We start from the raw sequence: 15,414 nt of genomic DNA on the forward strand, positions 1-15,414 counted from the left end.
AGAGAAAATAAACAAATGGGACTATATCAAAATAAAAAGCTTTTTCAGAGCAAAAGAAACCATCAACAAAACAACAAGAAAGCCCACTGTAGGGGAGAACATATTTGCAAATGTTACCACTGATAAAGGTTTAATCTCCAACATCTACAGGCAACTTACACAACTTAATAAAAGGAAGATAAATGATCCTATTAAAAAATGGGCAATGGACCTAAATAGAATCTTTTCAAAAGAAGACAGAAGGCAGGCCAAGAGGCATATGAAAACATGCTCAAAGTCACTAATTATCCGAGAGATGCAAATCAAAACGACAATGTGGTACCATCTTACACCTGCCAGAATGGCTAATATCAACAAACCAACAAACGACAAGAGAAAAAGGAACTCTCGTGCACTGCTGGTAGGAATGCAGATTGGTGCAACCACTGTGGAGAACAGTATGGAGTTTCCTCAAAAAACTGAAAACGGACTCCCATTTGACCCAGTAATCCCACTCCTAGGAATATATTTCAAGAAGATAGAAACACCAATCAGAAAGGATATATGCACCCCTATGTTCAGAGCAGCACAATTAACAATAGCTAATATTTGGAAACAGCCTAGGTGCCCGTCAGGAGATGACTGGATCAGAAAACTATGGTACTTCTACACATTGGAATACTATGCTGCCATAATAAAGAAGGAATTCTTACCATTTGCAGCAAACTGGATGGAACTGGAAAACGTTATGCTAAGTGAAATAAGCCAGTGATTGAGAGAAAAATATCACATGATCTCACTCATTTATGGATAATAAGGAATATTATAAACTGATGAACATAAAGATTGATACAGAGGCAGTAAGCATCAAACAGACTGTCAAATTATAGTGGGAAGGTTAGGAAGATGTGGGGGAGGTAAAAGATCAATGGAAGGACTTGTATGCATGGATATAAGCATAACCAATGGATACAAAACATTGGGGGGTGAGGGCATGTATGGGAGTGGGGTATGAGGGGCAAAAGTAAGATATGTACACATATAATACCTTAAAAATAATGGGGAAAATGCAAAAAAAAAAAAAAAAAAAAAAAAAAAAAAAAAAGAAAGAAAGAAAAGAAAATGTTGGACAAACAGGCATGCACACACACACACACATACACACACACACTGGAATACTATTCATCCATAAAAGAGAAATCCTGCTATTTGCAACAACATGGATTAATCCAGAGGGCATTGTGCTAAGTGAAATAAGCTAGATAGATAAATACTATATGATTTTACATGTGGGAGCTAAAAAAATAAAGCTCACAGAAACATAGAGGAGATTGGTGGTTGGTAGAGCAGTGGAGGGCAAAGAGATAAAGGGGTTGAAGGATACAAACTGGGGATCCAATGTACAGCATGGTGAACATAATTACAATAATATAGTGTATACTTGACAGTGGCTCATAAAGTAAATATTAAAATTCTCACCACAAAAAATGTTAATTTTGTGAGATGATGGATGTAATAACTAACCTTATTGTGGTAATTGTTTCTCAGTAAGTACATATATCAAATCATCATGTTGTACACCTTAAACGTACACAATATCATATGTCAGCTACAGCATAGTAAAGGTAGAAAAAGAAAACAGCAGCAATATGGAGAAAGTAAATAGATCATGATCAACTGTTATGTATCCAAAAATGCAAGATTAATTCAACATCTATACTAATAAAAGGGTAATGAGCTAATTAGACTGGGTCAACAGGCCATCCTCCAGACATCAGACTTCCTTCCAGACAAAGCCTTGGTGGTGGGAGCTGAGGTAGAGACAGTTAGGGGTGGTCAGGATGACAGGGGAGGGCAGTTGGGAGCAACAAGGCCAGCAAAGGAGGGTAGTTGGGAACATTAGATAGGCAGGCAGGTGAGCGGTTAGGAGCCAGTGGTCCTGGATTGTGAGAGATATGTTCAACTCCCAGTTTCTGGGATCAGTCCTAAACTGGGAGTTGGACATCCCCCCAAGGGGTCCCAGATTTCAGAGGGTGCAGACTGGGCTGAGGTACAACACTCTCCTACCCCACCCCCCATGCATGAATTTCATGCACCAGGCTTCTAGTTTGAAAATAATGTAATCACCGTGATGCATGCAGAAAAGCATTAATTCAGTTCCATTAACAAAGAAATTATTTGGAAAAAATAGGAAAATAATTTCTTTAACTTGAAAAAAGGCATCTATAAAACAATTTACAGCTAACAACATACTAAATGGTGAAAAACTGAAGGCTTCTTCCTAAGATCTGGAAAAGGCAAACATTCTGCTCTTTCCAGTCAAATTTAACACTATACCAGGGGACATAGCCAGAGCAATAAACAATAAAAAAAAAAAAATACAGATAGATTAGGGAAAAAAAGAAAGTTATCTTTATGCACAGATGACATGAACATCTATATAAAATCTAAAACAATCTACAAAAGGTTATTGGAACTATTAACTCTCAACTCAGGATACAAGAAGTTAAATATACACAAGTCAATTCCATATAATACAAAAATAGACATTGAAATTTTAAAAATAATTTGCAAAACATAGAAAATCCAATACATATGTATAATCTTAACAAAATATTACAAGAATATACACAGTAAACTAAATATTACAAGAATATATACACCCCCTACTTGATATCAAGCTAATAACCCAAGTATGTGCCCTGACTGGGAATCAAACCATGACCTCCTGGTTCATAGGTTAAGGCTCAACCACTGAGCCATACAGGCCAGTCTAAATGTTTATTTTTAAAGAGTAAATTTCACTATTTACAAATTATAGCTTGAAAAACCTGATCGATAAAAAAAAAATAAAAAAAAATTAGTGTTTAAAAATGCATTTATGCCCTAACCAGTATTGCTCAGTGGATAGAGCATCAGCCTGTGGACTGAGGAGTCCTGGGTTCATTTCTGGTCAAGGGCATGTAGCTTGGTTGTGAGCACATCCCCAGTGGGATGTGTGCAAGAAGCAGCTGATCGATGTTTCTCTCTTATTGATGTTTCTAACTATCCCTCTCTCTTCCTCTCTGTAAAAAATAAATAAATATATATTTAAAATGTATTTGTAAGAAAATTTCCATACTACTCTTTATAAATGTACTAATTATAAATGCATCTTTAAATACTGAAGTTTTTTAAAAATCAGGTTTTTTTAAGCTATCCAATACTATATAATATAAGGCTAATATGCAAATAGGCCAAATGGTGGAACAACCGAACAACCAGTCACTATGACAGCACTGACAACCAGGGGGTGCTTGCTGAACATGATGGGCATCAGCATAAGGCAGCAGAGTGTGGAACATGGTGGCCATTGGCTGTGGCAGGATGGTGGAGCAGGTGAGCAGGGGCACCAGACCACAGTGGGGCACAGGTCACTGTCATAGGGGCAATGCTCTGGAGGTTACTAAAAATTCTTTGCTCCTGCATGCTGCAGTCCTGTCAGGTGCTGGCCCCACTTTTACTCAATGCTGGCATCTGACACCCAGCAACAGCCCTGATAGCACAGCGCTGTCAGTGGATGTGAGCACTAACTGCAGGCCCCAATCACCCCTCAGGGCTTCTCTACCTCCCTTTGCTCCTGAGGGATGATTGGGGCCAGCAGCCCCCTCTCGCACCTGCTGCCAGCAACAGCCCTGCTCGCACCCGTGGCCAGCAACCAAGCTGCCACTTGTGTCCACTGCCACTGCTGGCCCCACTTGCACCTGGCGCTAGTCCTGATCACTCAGCACTGTCAGTGGGTGTGAGGAGTGGCTGCTGACCCCAATCAAACTCTATGAAATAACTTTTACACTATTAGTAATATGATCTACAATAGTTATCAGAGGAATCTCCACAGAATACAGTTATAAAACCCAAGCAAATTACAAAAAGCAATGCAGAGTGTGGAAGGAACAGATCAACTCTCATGGTGGAGTACACACTCAAAGGAAGGACTCCTACTAGTATGTAAACAAAGTTTGTAAGTTCATCAATATTAGAACTTTTAGTCTGGGGCTAAGTATAACCTGGTGGATAACAAAGGTTTCCTTGGTCAAAGGAACCAGAAAACTACAGCCACAGAACCATGGCTGCTGAAAAGAGTTGGGGGAAAATTTTCTGAAGGGAAAAAGTCAGAGAAGAAATCCCAGATTCTTTCTAGCCCCATTTCTGACTGACTGACAGAAGTATAGAATAAACTGAAAGCAACTCAGCTAAAGGCAAAGATCTAAATTGAGACTGAATCAACATCCAAGGAAAAGAGGTCACAATTCATATCCAACCAAGTAATCTGCCTGTTAAAACAAAAATAAAATAGCCATTGCAAAATAATGAAATTCAGAATCTCTATATCTGAATATAGAGATTGTACATGCTATGTACCAGGCATTATGCTATGTTTTGGGAATATAGCAGTAAAATAAAGTCCTTGCCTTCGTGGAGGTTATAGTTAAATGAAGAAAACAGGCAAGAAAGTATAATGAAACTTAAATGTTTTAATGGCAAAATCACAGAGAATACATAATAGGGACACCTGAATCTAATGTAAATAAGGCTTCCATAAGTTTTTAACAGTTAGCTAAAGGAGTAGAGTATTCCAGGCAAGACTTGGAAATAAAATGGATGGCACAATCAAGAACTAAAAGAAGCCCAGTATAGTTGGTGTATACATGGTAAGAAAAGAATGACAAAAGATGACACTAAAGGGGTCAGCAGGGACCAAAGTAATTGAAGAGCCAAGATACAGAGTCTGAACATAATTAAGAGCATTTAGAAGCCTCTGAAAGATTTTCAAGTAGGAAAATGATATATTTCATTTTTTGTTTTAGAAAAGTGCTCTCATGGCCCTGTAAATAGACTGAAGAAAGCAAAGAAAGTTTTCAAGTTCAGAAGATGTTTCAGAATTTCAAGTGAGAAATTATACTTCATCTGGGTTAGTGGAAGAACAGAGGCAGAACTAAGGCATTTACAATATGTTTAAGAAGTTGAATTGATTGGACTTAAAAAATGTTACACAGCAGTGCTGAGAAGAAAGATTATAAATCCAGTTGTAGTGATGCTGAACTACAGATCTTTTTAAAACATAAAAGTAGTTATTCTCATTGTGCAGGTAGATAAACCTACATTTTATGAGTAAGATCTATGCTGGAGATAAAGATTTGGGTTTCATTAGCTCATAAAGGATATCAATGCAATGTCCTTTGTAGATTGGAAAATGGTAGACATTAACACTTTACACAGAAAAGAGAAACAATGGGATTAAAAGAACATTTTATATTGAAATTTATAATTTCAGTGGCAACATTATATGAATTCCCAGCTTACGCTAGATAGGCCTCTGTAATATAGTTTTCTCATCTAAGCAACATGATGATTCCAATTGTCACATCTTCCCCTCTGCTGCCCCAGCCCTGATGGGCCCCAATCAGGGACAAGGTCCACCAGCCAACCACCTGCAGCTCCTCCCCCTTTTACCTCTCCCCTCCCCCACATCAGTCCGGTTGGGCTGGCCAGGCTGAAGGACCCCACCTGTGTATGAATTCATGCACCAGGCCTCTAGTTGTCACATAAGCTTAGAGGCCTGAATGAGTTTTGAAAGCTAGGAGGAAATTTTTATAAAACCAAGTAAATAACTTTAAGCAAAATATGTTGGTTTCAGAAAAAGATTATTTTCATATTTAAGGAAAAAAGTATTCATATAACATCTCCTTTCCTGATTTAAAATTTAAATTTCTACAAAGTAGAGGGGAAAAGGGGGAAATAAATAGCAGTTAAATAAAATTTTTTTCACACAATTAATATTACCTTTAAATTTAATGGAGCTCCAACAGTGACAGAAACACAGAAGAAGCAACTAACAAATATACATGCTCAGAAAAAAAATTAATTCAAGCTTACCTTGCTCCTAAATTTTCAATGGTTATATATTCATCCTTTCTCACAACTTCAAACTGCAAGTGATAAAAAAAATAGCCCTAAAGCAGTTCAATTTTCAAAGTTCTTTAATATTACTAGTTAACCTTAACACTTGAAAAAAGGCAATGAGTAGGAAACTATAGCAAATATAAAACAAAACAGAAGTGACAAGGTGAGCTATAAACAATCCTAACAAACAATAAACTATAGTTGATTTTTTTAAAAATTCTACTTTACATCATTATAAGATTTAAATATCAATATGAAATATAAAAATAGTATTACTAAAGATAAAGAAATAATATATATTTCCATGCAATTTTGGCCTATTTATAAACTGAAAATTCAATCAGCATTTCATTAATTTAAAAATAAAATGAATATAATTTGAGAACATCTTATGTAACAAGTACTATATGTGATTTATAAGGATATTTTCTTTGAAAGATATGGAAGAGGGTCAGAAAGTCTAAAAGTATCTTTAAAATTAGGTGGCACAGATTAGATTATCATCATTGGTTCATGTCAGCCTTCTCATTGGTAAAGGCACGGCCTGCTTTTATGTCTGTGTGTATCTTCACTTTTTAAATTTTCTTATTCTTCAGAATCACTTAAATACTACTTTGGAGAAATAAAGCAATAGAAAGGTCAGAAGAGAAAGAGAAAGCAAAGAGAAAATGGCAAAAATACCATTGCTATGAATCTCAAATATTTTGAAATGCCATTCCAATGAAAGAAAAATAAGAAAAAGATACTCACCAAAATTTTAACAGTTCCAGGTTCATCACATTGTAGCATCCTTACCATGTCACCTGTACATCCTTCCTTCAAACATTTTTTCCCACTAAAACTCTAAATAGAAAAAAAAAATTATCAAAACAAAAAAAAATTACAAGCAATAAAAAGAAAAATTACTGATGTAGAAATTTAATCATTTTTTAAAGTTAGAAGCAGATGTTTCTAGATGATAAAACAAAAGATGTGAAAGAACACCTGAGAGTTAGCTATACAAAAATAGTCCATCTCATCAATCAGTGGATTTCCTATTTAAAATTCATAAATGCACTTTCTCTCATCATTTCTACTTCAAAATCTTCAAGTAGCTATATTACAGCCTCAGATGTAGTACCTAAGCACAGCGAAAGCAACTTCAAGTGACATGTACTAATTAGGTAAATGTATAAACAGTGAATTTCTATTAGATATATGAGGATTACAGGAAAAATGAATTGAAATCTTGAGTATTTCCTCTGGTTCTGACCTTAATTTTTTCTTGTTAAGTCACTTAAGTTTTCTTTTAGTTCTTTTTCTAAAGTTGAGCAATATTAATTGCCCTAATAATCAATGAAAATAAAAAACAAATGCTACTTAAAACAAATAATGCTTTATTGTACAATAATTTTTACAGTATAAAACAATGCAAGTACATGTTTTATCTGTTAATCTTCACAACAATCTTATGAAGAAGGTATTACTATCCTCACTATAATACATGGCTTAAAAAAATGAATTTCAGAGCAGTTAAATTACCAGCCTAATGTAAAACAAACAAAAAGCAAACAAAACACTATAAGTGGTTCAATCTGGACTTGAACCCAACCTCCCAAATCCATATATAATGCTCTTTCTATGCCACAATTTCTTTATTGGGGTTTTCTGTGTACACAATGTAAACAGTCTGACCAAATACCATAAACCCAACTTGCAGTAATCAACTCACCAAATAGCAATTAATATAGAATTGGGCTTTACACTTTTACTTTAATTTTAGTGGCAAAGAATTCAATTTAGTTATATGACTTTAGGTAACTATACATAATCACAAATAGATTTTTGAATACTATGAAATTATCATTGTTCTCTATCCTTAAAATAAAAACTATCCTTAAATTGTTTAACTATCCTTTCTGTTTGTTAAGCAATTCTATTCTTTGATTCTATGACTTTTATGTAAATATATGCGACAATATTTCTATTCTTAAGAGTATAAACTTCTATAGCGAAAGAAATAAATAGAAATCACTAAGCAAAGCAACAAGCAGAGTATCCCCTACAAAGATCTGTTTAATAAATGGTGATGATGAAAAGAAATAGTAAAGAGAAAAGCATCAGAGAAAATGAGGGGGTGGGGGAGAGAAACACAGAGGAAAAACAGAGGAGGAAGAATATGAACAGGAAGAAATAAAGAGAGAGGGGCGGGGGAGGGTAGAGGAAGAAATGTTATACTAAAGTTTTTAAGGAAAAATGAAATACCTGATCATTTTCACCTGGATATTTTAAATTCTTGAACTTTTTCCAACAAATTATATGAAAATAAATACAGCAATTTTTACTGCACATTAATTGAAAAAATCCCTGAAAAAGAATGAAAATAAGCTGTTGATCTAGAAATAGGATTTCATATATATGTAAACAGAAATATCACTTTAAATCACTTTTAACTTCACAAGTTTGTTTTTTGTTTTTCCCTTTGTGTCCTCTCTCGGAATTATAGCTATGCTTCCTTTAAAAGGGTAGACTGCTTGGATGACAAAAATCTAAATTTTGTGGCCAGGACTTCCTGCTGCTACATGCTATGTATGTGATTGGAACTCTACAACCTCCCTGGGAAACCAAAACCATATCACCATGTCACCTACACTAAGACTGAACTTGCCCATTGTAAGCACTACACTTCACCAGTCCATCTTCCTAATTCCTAACTTACCCTAATCAACCTAATGAATAGATCTTGGCTTTCTCCTCCTCCCTTCTTATCCCATTTGCTATACACATCATGCCTTTCTTTTTTTACCCATTATAATGGCCATCTTTATTTTTAAAAAACATATAAAATGTATCCTTTTAGTCTTTGAGTTTTCATTTTTACAAAAACAAAAACTCGCATTTAAAACATTCTCAACTGTCATTCTCACAAACAGATGTTTTTTTAAGCAGCTCTCCCTGTTACATGCTTCATTCTGGACACCCATGCCTTTCAATTAAGATTTCCATTATTTTATAGAAGTGGTGTTAGATTTGCACTGATAATCACATCTCATTTTATCTTGTGATTTCCCAGTCTTATTCTGCCATATCCACTGGGCACAGATTTTAAGTACTTTAGTTGTTGAATTTCTTCAAATCAAGGCTGGTTATGATTTTTTCTCCCGTAAAGCCCAGACCAAAAATAATGATCACTTACTAACATAAATCTTAAGGAGTGACAATCTTTCTCCTTAGTTAAATAAATTTTAAATAAATGAAAATAAAATAACATTTCTAACTATAAAGACTATTTAAATAATTTCCACTGTATGATAGCAGAAATATTAATTAGAACTTCAAAGACATGTGAATATTACAAAACCCTTAACAAAACCAATTCATTCTTTTATTGACTCACAGGGTATTAGGATTCTAAATTCTTAAAAATACTCAAACAACTTATCACCTGCATTATCACTGTTATTAAACTAAGTACTACTCTTTTTAAATACCATTTTGATGCATAATATAATAATTTTTATCTAAGTTTATTTTTTAAATATTCAGCTACCAACTGATAATTATAGTACCTTATAATTGGTGTTCCTTAAAATGTCAGCTTCACAAGATCGTTCACAATCTAGATAACTGCAAATGGTCTGCTTCATTATATTACTTTCAGTTATCTCGATAAAATTATTGAGAAGATCCTAGATTTAAAAAATAGAAATAAATCTCATGAATTAGTAATAATAAGACTATCACTTTCAATATTTTAGCATAATAATTTTAAGTAATTTAAGTTAAATTCTTTTTTGAAGACATTTATATATATTTTTTAAGTAATAGAATATATTTTCCTCATTCAAAGTGAACAATAGATAGGAAGGTGCTAAAATAGAAATACTGGATCTCTTACTGAATATTAACATGGTGAAAGGAAAAAAGTGTGCATAAAAATTCACTGAAAATGTTAGGATAATAAATGAAAATATTTTAAAGGGGGGAGAAAGTAGAAAAATAACCACAACCAAGTAGGGATTCTTTAGATAAGTAGAGAAGTTAATTTTTTTTTAAATGTATAAAATTATTACCATATTAGGTCAGATTTAAAATTCATATAGCTATCCTGACAAATGCCAAAAATTGTCTACTCATTCTATTGATTACTGAGACAGGTATCCTATCTAATAAAAGAGAAATATGCAAATTGACCATACCTTCATTATGCCTACAGCCAATCAGAGAGAATATGCAAATTAACCCAAACAAAGATGATTGCTAATTTGCATATGCAGGCACTGAGAAGCCTGAATCCTGGAAACATCCTCCAGACCCAGGCCACACCTAGACTGTAGGCCCGTGCTTAGGTCCTGAGCGGCAGGGGTGGCAGAACACCCCCTGGCCACTCAGAGCCTAGGGGATCAGGCTCCAAGTGGCCTGGCAGGCGGGAACATCCCCACATCACTATAGCAACGCGGGGTTATTCCCACCCTGCTCCCAGCCACTTGTAAAGTCTCGTTCATGAAGCAGCAGTTTAAGTCCACGCCCCCAGTCAGGCACCCACAACCAGAGGCTGGCTGCTGGCCTCTTGGGTGTGCCGAGACCCTGGTGGCCACAGCTGCATGCTGCCCAGGGTCCCTGCATGCCCCCAGCTTGGGGCCTATTGGTGGGGTTGGCTGCTGGATTGGGGGCATTTGGAGAAGGGGATGTTCCTGCCCTGCCCCCAGCAGCTTTCTGAGCTTCAGCAGCAAGTGGCAGTTTGTGTTCACACCCCCAGCCTAGAGCCCTCTACAGGGGGATGGTTGCTGGCCTCTGCGGTGTGCTGAGACCCTGGGGGCCACCCTAGCCCAGTGGACACAACCCAGGGGCTGCATGAGCTGCAGAGGATACACCTATTTAAAAATATATTTTTTTATTGATTTTTTCTTTCTTTTTTTTTTTTTTTACAGAGAAGAGGGAAGAAGGATAGACAGTCAGAAATATCAATGAGAAACATCAATTAGCTGCCTTCTGCAGGCTCCCCACTGGGAATATGTCTCCAACCTAGGTACATGCTCTTAACAGGAATCAAACCTGGGACCCTTCAGTCTGCAGGCCCATGGTCCAACCACTGAGCCAAACCAGTTTGAGAGTAAAAACCTTTTCTGACAGCTCATTGGCTAAGCTCCCTTTAGGCCACCACTTGCAATGTTCTTGGTAACTTGGGTTATAAGAATCCAAGAAGGTGATTTAGGGTTTTTCCACCATACTCCAGGAGAAAAAAATGAAGGTCCCTTGAGGGGTCCCAGATTGGAGAGGCTGCAGGCTGGGCTGAGGGACCAACCCCCCAACCCCATGCATGAATTCCGTGCACCAGGCCTCTAGTCTATACATAATAGAGAAATATGCAAACTGTCTGGGACTCCATCACAGTAATGACTGAACAAATGGCTGTGTGGGACCATCGGGCCAACAGAGGGGTTAGTGAGGGATGACCAAAGAATTGAACAGCAGGCTGCATGGGGCAACCAGGCCAGCATGGAGGCTAGTGAGGAACAACCAAATGACTGAACAGCAGGCTGGGTGGAGTAACTAGGCTGCTGGGGCAGGGGGGGGGGGGGGGGGGTGCGTGGAAGCAGTTTGGGGTGACCAGGCCAGCAGAAAGAGGAGTTGGGGGTGACCCAGCCAGTGGGGGCCGGGGGTAGAAGTTGGGAGCAACCAGGCTGGCGGGGGGGGGGGGGGGGGGGGGGGGGGGAGGAGAGGGGGGAAGGGAGGCAGTAGGGGTGATCAGGCTGGCAGGCAGGTGAGCAGTTAGGAGCCAGTGGTCCTGGATTATGAGAGGGATGTCCGACAGTTGGACATCCCCTGAGGGATCCTGGATTAGAGAGGATGCAGGGTGCACCGGGCCTCTAGTATTAAAATAATCTGTGATCGGAAATTTTTATTTCTCTTTTCAATTCCATCAGTTTTTGTCCCATCTATTTTGAGGCTATATTATAAATTTTGAGTTGCTATAGGTTCCTGAAAAATTTAATTGTGTGTTTTAATGAAACATCTCTTTTTATTTCGATGAATGCATTTGGCCTTAAAGTCAGGTAAAATATAAGGATCCAAATAGGTTCAAAACAAAAGTCTGGAAAGAAGTTATGTCATTTTAACCAAGTGAAACTTGTTGTTAATGTTCTTATTAAACAAATTAAAAAGTGATCAATGTGACTTATCAAATAAAAAAATTATCCAAAAAATAAAGAATACCCAGAGTATGTGGAAATATAAAAACTCTCATACTGTGTTTTAAGACTATAACCTGTTATAAACTTTCTGAGAGAAAATATGGAGATATATTCAGCAACTTTATAAGTGTGTGGACAGTTGCTTCACAATTCCACTTTTAGAAATTTATCCTAAGAAAATGATGTAAAAAATACACAAAGATCACTTTTCATATAGTGAAAAAGTAACATGTTTAGGATAAACTAAATATTCAACAGCAGGATGAGTGTCTGGAAAGATATAAATGAAAATGACAACATTGGCTTCTCCATTTAAAGAAATGTGAACAAATTTTAGTTTTGCCTTCCGGTATTTTACATTTTTCAGTTTCCTGAGGCATATAGTACTTTTAAAATTAGAATCAACAACAAAATAATTAAGTATAATTTGATAAAAAGGTTAACTATTGCATTTAGCTCTAGCCTTGTGAAGAACTAGATTAGTAGAGCTTTTAATCTTGTTATCTGAAAATGCTAATATAGCCTCTTCACTTCTACTTGTTGAATTATACATTCCGCACTACAAAATGAAATCAAAGTTGTTTCTCATATAAAAAAACGAATTTCCAATTAAAGAATGTGCTTCCTATGAATATGACATAGTTAAGATAAACTGTACTTTATCAAAGATGATTCTGATTAGTTAGAAATGAAATGTTATTCTTAAATAATTGCTTACTTTAAAAGTTGTAGGGAAATATTCATCTTCCGTAGGATCTATGTCAAACCAATGATCATTTGTATCACTTATTTCTTCTAAGCTTCTATGAAATTCTAGCAGTCCTCCATTATATCTGCAAGGCATTTTAAATAAGGTTAGTTTGAATGTGACACTGTAACTAAATAGTTTAAAATAAGACAACGCTTTTTTGTGTGTGATAAGTAGGATAGTGATAACTTCTGGCATGCTATAGAAATACAAATACTAGGATTCTCACATGTGGTAGATTGGGATGAAAAATAGGTGGAAGGGGAGACAATTGATTATGTAGTAGCTCACTTTAACAATATGGGGACCATGGTAATTAAAGGGATTGTAGAGTTGACTGGCTTTTGTTTACTGTCTTGGAAGCCTTAAAGAAAGAATGACAGGCACAGGTCAGCCAACTATTGACTCAAAGACACACTGTGAAAGACAGAGGCCTTTATGGTGGCATTTAAAGAGACCCTCATCTTCTGCAGATATGTTGGGTAAATATAATCTGTGTTAAAAAATCAGTCCCAGCCAAAGCCGGTTTGGCTCAGTGGTAGAGCATCGTTCTGCGGACGGAAAGGTCCCAGGTTCGATTCCGGTCAAGGGCATGTACCTTGGTTGCGGGCACATCCCCGGTAGGGGATGTGCAAGAGGCAGCTGGTCGATGTTTCTCTCTCAGTGACGTTTCTAGCTCTCTACCTCTCTCCCTTTCTCTCTGTAAAAAATCAATAAAATATATTTTTTTAAAAATCAGTCCCAGATTTAATCACAAGGTGCAGCAAACTATAAAAGAGATGAAATGCATCACCTTGATGGGACTGCTATTATCAACTCAGGGTAAAAGGCCTCCATGGTAATATATAAAGAATCCTTACCAACCCTAATTATAAGGGCAAACTATGCTGAAAACGAGGCCCAGTATTTAATCACAAGAGTAGAACAACAGCAAAGACCAAAAGCACAGCCTCAACAAGTATCATTATGTGGAAATCGGGGCTCTGACAGAAAACAAGGAGACTCTGAGATCTGGAATGGGGACATTTAGGTGAATATGCTTAGAAACAATGAATCCCTAAATTCTCATGAACCCTCTGACTGGCAAAGACCTATTTCTTTCTAGGATGGGCAGATTCCCTTTATTCAGGGACCATACAAAAATATCATTTGGAGTATATGTCTCAAAAGGTGACACCTTCCTTCTCAAGATCCTTCCTCTCCACTCATTGCCTACAGACCAATACTGTATATATAGGATCACATAAAAGCAAAGTCCAAATGGGAACACAGAGTCCCTGCCCAGGAAAAAAAATAAAAAAGAAAGCTTATTCATCATGAGAATTGCAGAACTTGACTAGTATTTACTAGAACATGTGTGAACCTTCAGAGTGCTGTACTAGTGGAAAAATATACAGCTGAATAGGGAAATGTGCACATGGGACATCTTCCATAACTCAAGATTTAATTCCATGGTGCTTAAGAAGGTTATTTTAAGCTTGGACATAACAATGGCCTATGGTAACTGAGGTGGAAATGCTGGAAATTCCGTGGCATAGTATTAAAAGAAAGCTCGGGGAGGTGAGGATATTAGAAAGGACTTAGTACATAAGGCCACAGAATCCACACTAGACAATGTCCCCTGGAATAGTGGTCACCAACCTTTCGGACCCCACAAACCACCAGTGGACCACTGGTTCGCGACTGTTGCCCTGGAAAGACCTAGGTGACACTCCACCCATTAATGCAATAAGAAATGTTAGTATATAATGACTTTCTAGTGTCAACCATCTGGAAAATGAATTCTCTTCAATGCCCATAAGTAAAGAGAATAAAAAGTCATTTACATATCTGAGGGAAGGACAGTAATATACATTCGTTTCTTGTCTCAGAGCTGTTAATTCTCTCCACAATATAAACTAGAGGAATTTTTATCATTCTGACATTCTGCAAAACATTTTGCACTGTTCATTGGTATTGATGACATCATACTAGTGAACAGAAAGTAGGAAATCTTCTGGATACCTTAGTAAAAAGCAAGCATGCCAAAGGATAGAAGATAAACCAAAGAATCAGGGAACTAATAGGTAGTGATGCTTTTATGGACCCACTGGAGGCCTGGAATTCGTGCACAGTGGGAGCCCTCCAGGGGTGGCCTGTGGGGATAGAGCTGAAACCACAGTCCAACACTGCCTTCAATTCCTACCTGATGCTCCCGCTCATCTTTTCCCCACTACACCTGCTATAGGCTCGCACCAATCAGTCCCAATCAGGAGAGCTGTGAGCCTTGCAGCCGGTGCCCTCAAAGGGGAGTGGCCTGTGGGATTGGGCTGAAACCGGCTTTCCAACATCGCTGAGGGGTCCTGGATTGTGAGAGGGCACAGGCCAGGCTGAGGGACCCCACCAGTGCAAGATCAAGGCTAGGAAGGACTGCAGGAGGGCTCCAGGGCTTGTCTAGGCCATCTTGCTCAGTTCTAATTGGCCGGACCCCAGCAACAAGCTAACCTACCAGTCGGAGCGTCTGTTCCCTGGTGGTCAGTGTACATCATAGCTACTAGTCAACTAGTCAACTATATGCCCCCTGGTGGTCAG

The 15,414-nt window shown here is 37.4% G+C and overlaps 1 protein-coding gene across 1 annotated transcript in view; it reads right to left on the reverse strand.

Moving 5' to 3' along the window:
* The window catches only part of DZIP3 (DAZ interacting zinc finger protein 3), a 120,909-nt gene that overhangs the window by 67,519 nt on the left and 37,976 nt on the right, over positions 1-15,414 (reverse strand). Inside the window, 5 exon segments of the mRNA XM_045584010.1 lie at positions 5,896-5,948; positions 6,673-6,765; positions 8,167-8,268; positions 9,471-9,590; positions 12,814-12,928. Coding sequence (XP_045439966.1) covers positions 5,896-5,948; positions 6,673-6,765; positions 8,167-8,268; positions 9,471-9,590; positions 12,814-12,928 — 483 coding nt within the window.

This window comes from Pipistrellus kuhlii, unplaced genomic scaffold (assembly GCF_014108245.1).
Source record: "Pipistrellus kuhlii isolate mPipKuh1 unplaced genomic scaffold, mPipKuh1.p scaffold_m20_p_2, whole genome shotgun sequence".
Taxonomy (NCBI): domain Eukaryota; kingdom Metazoa; phylum Chordata; class Mammalia; order Chiroptera; family Vespertilionidae; genus Pipistrellus; species Pipistrellus kuhlii.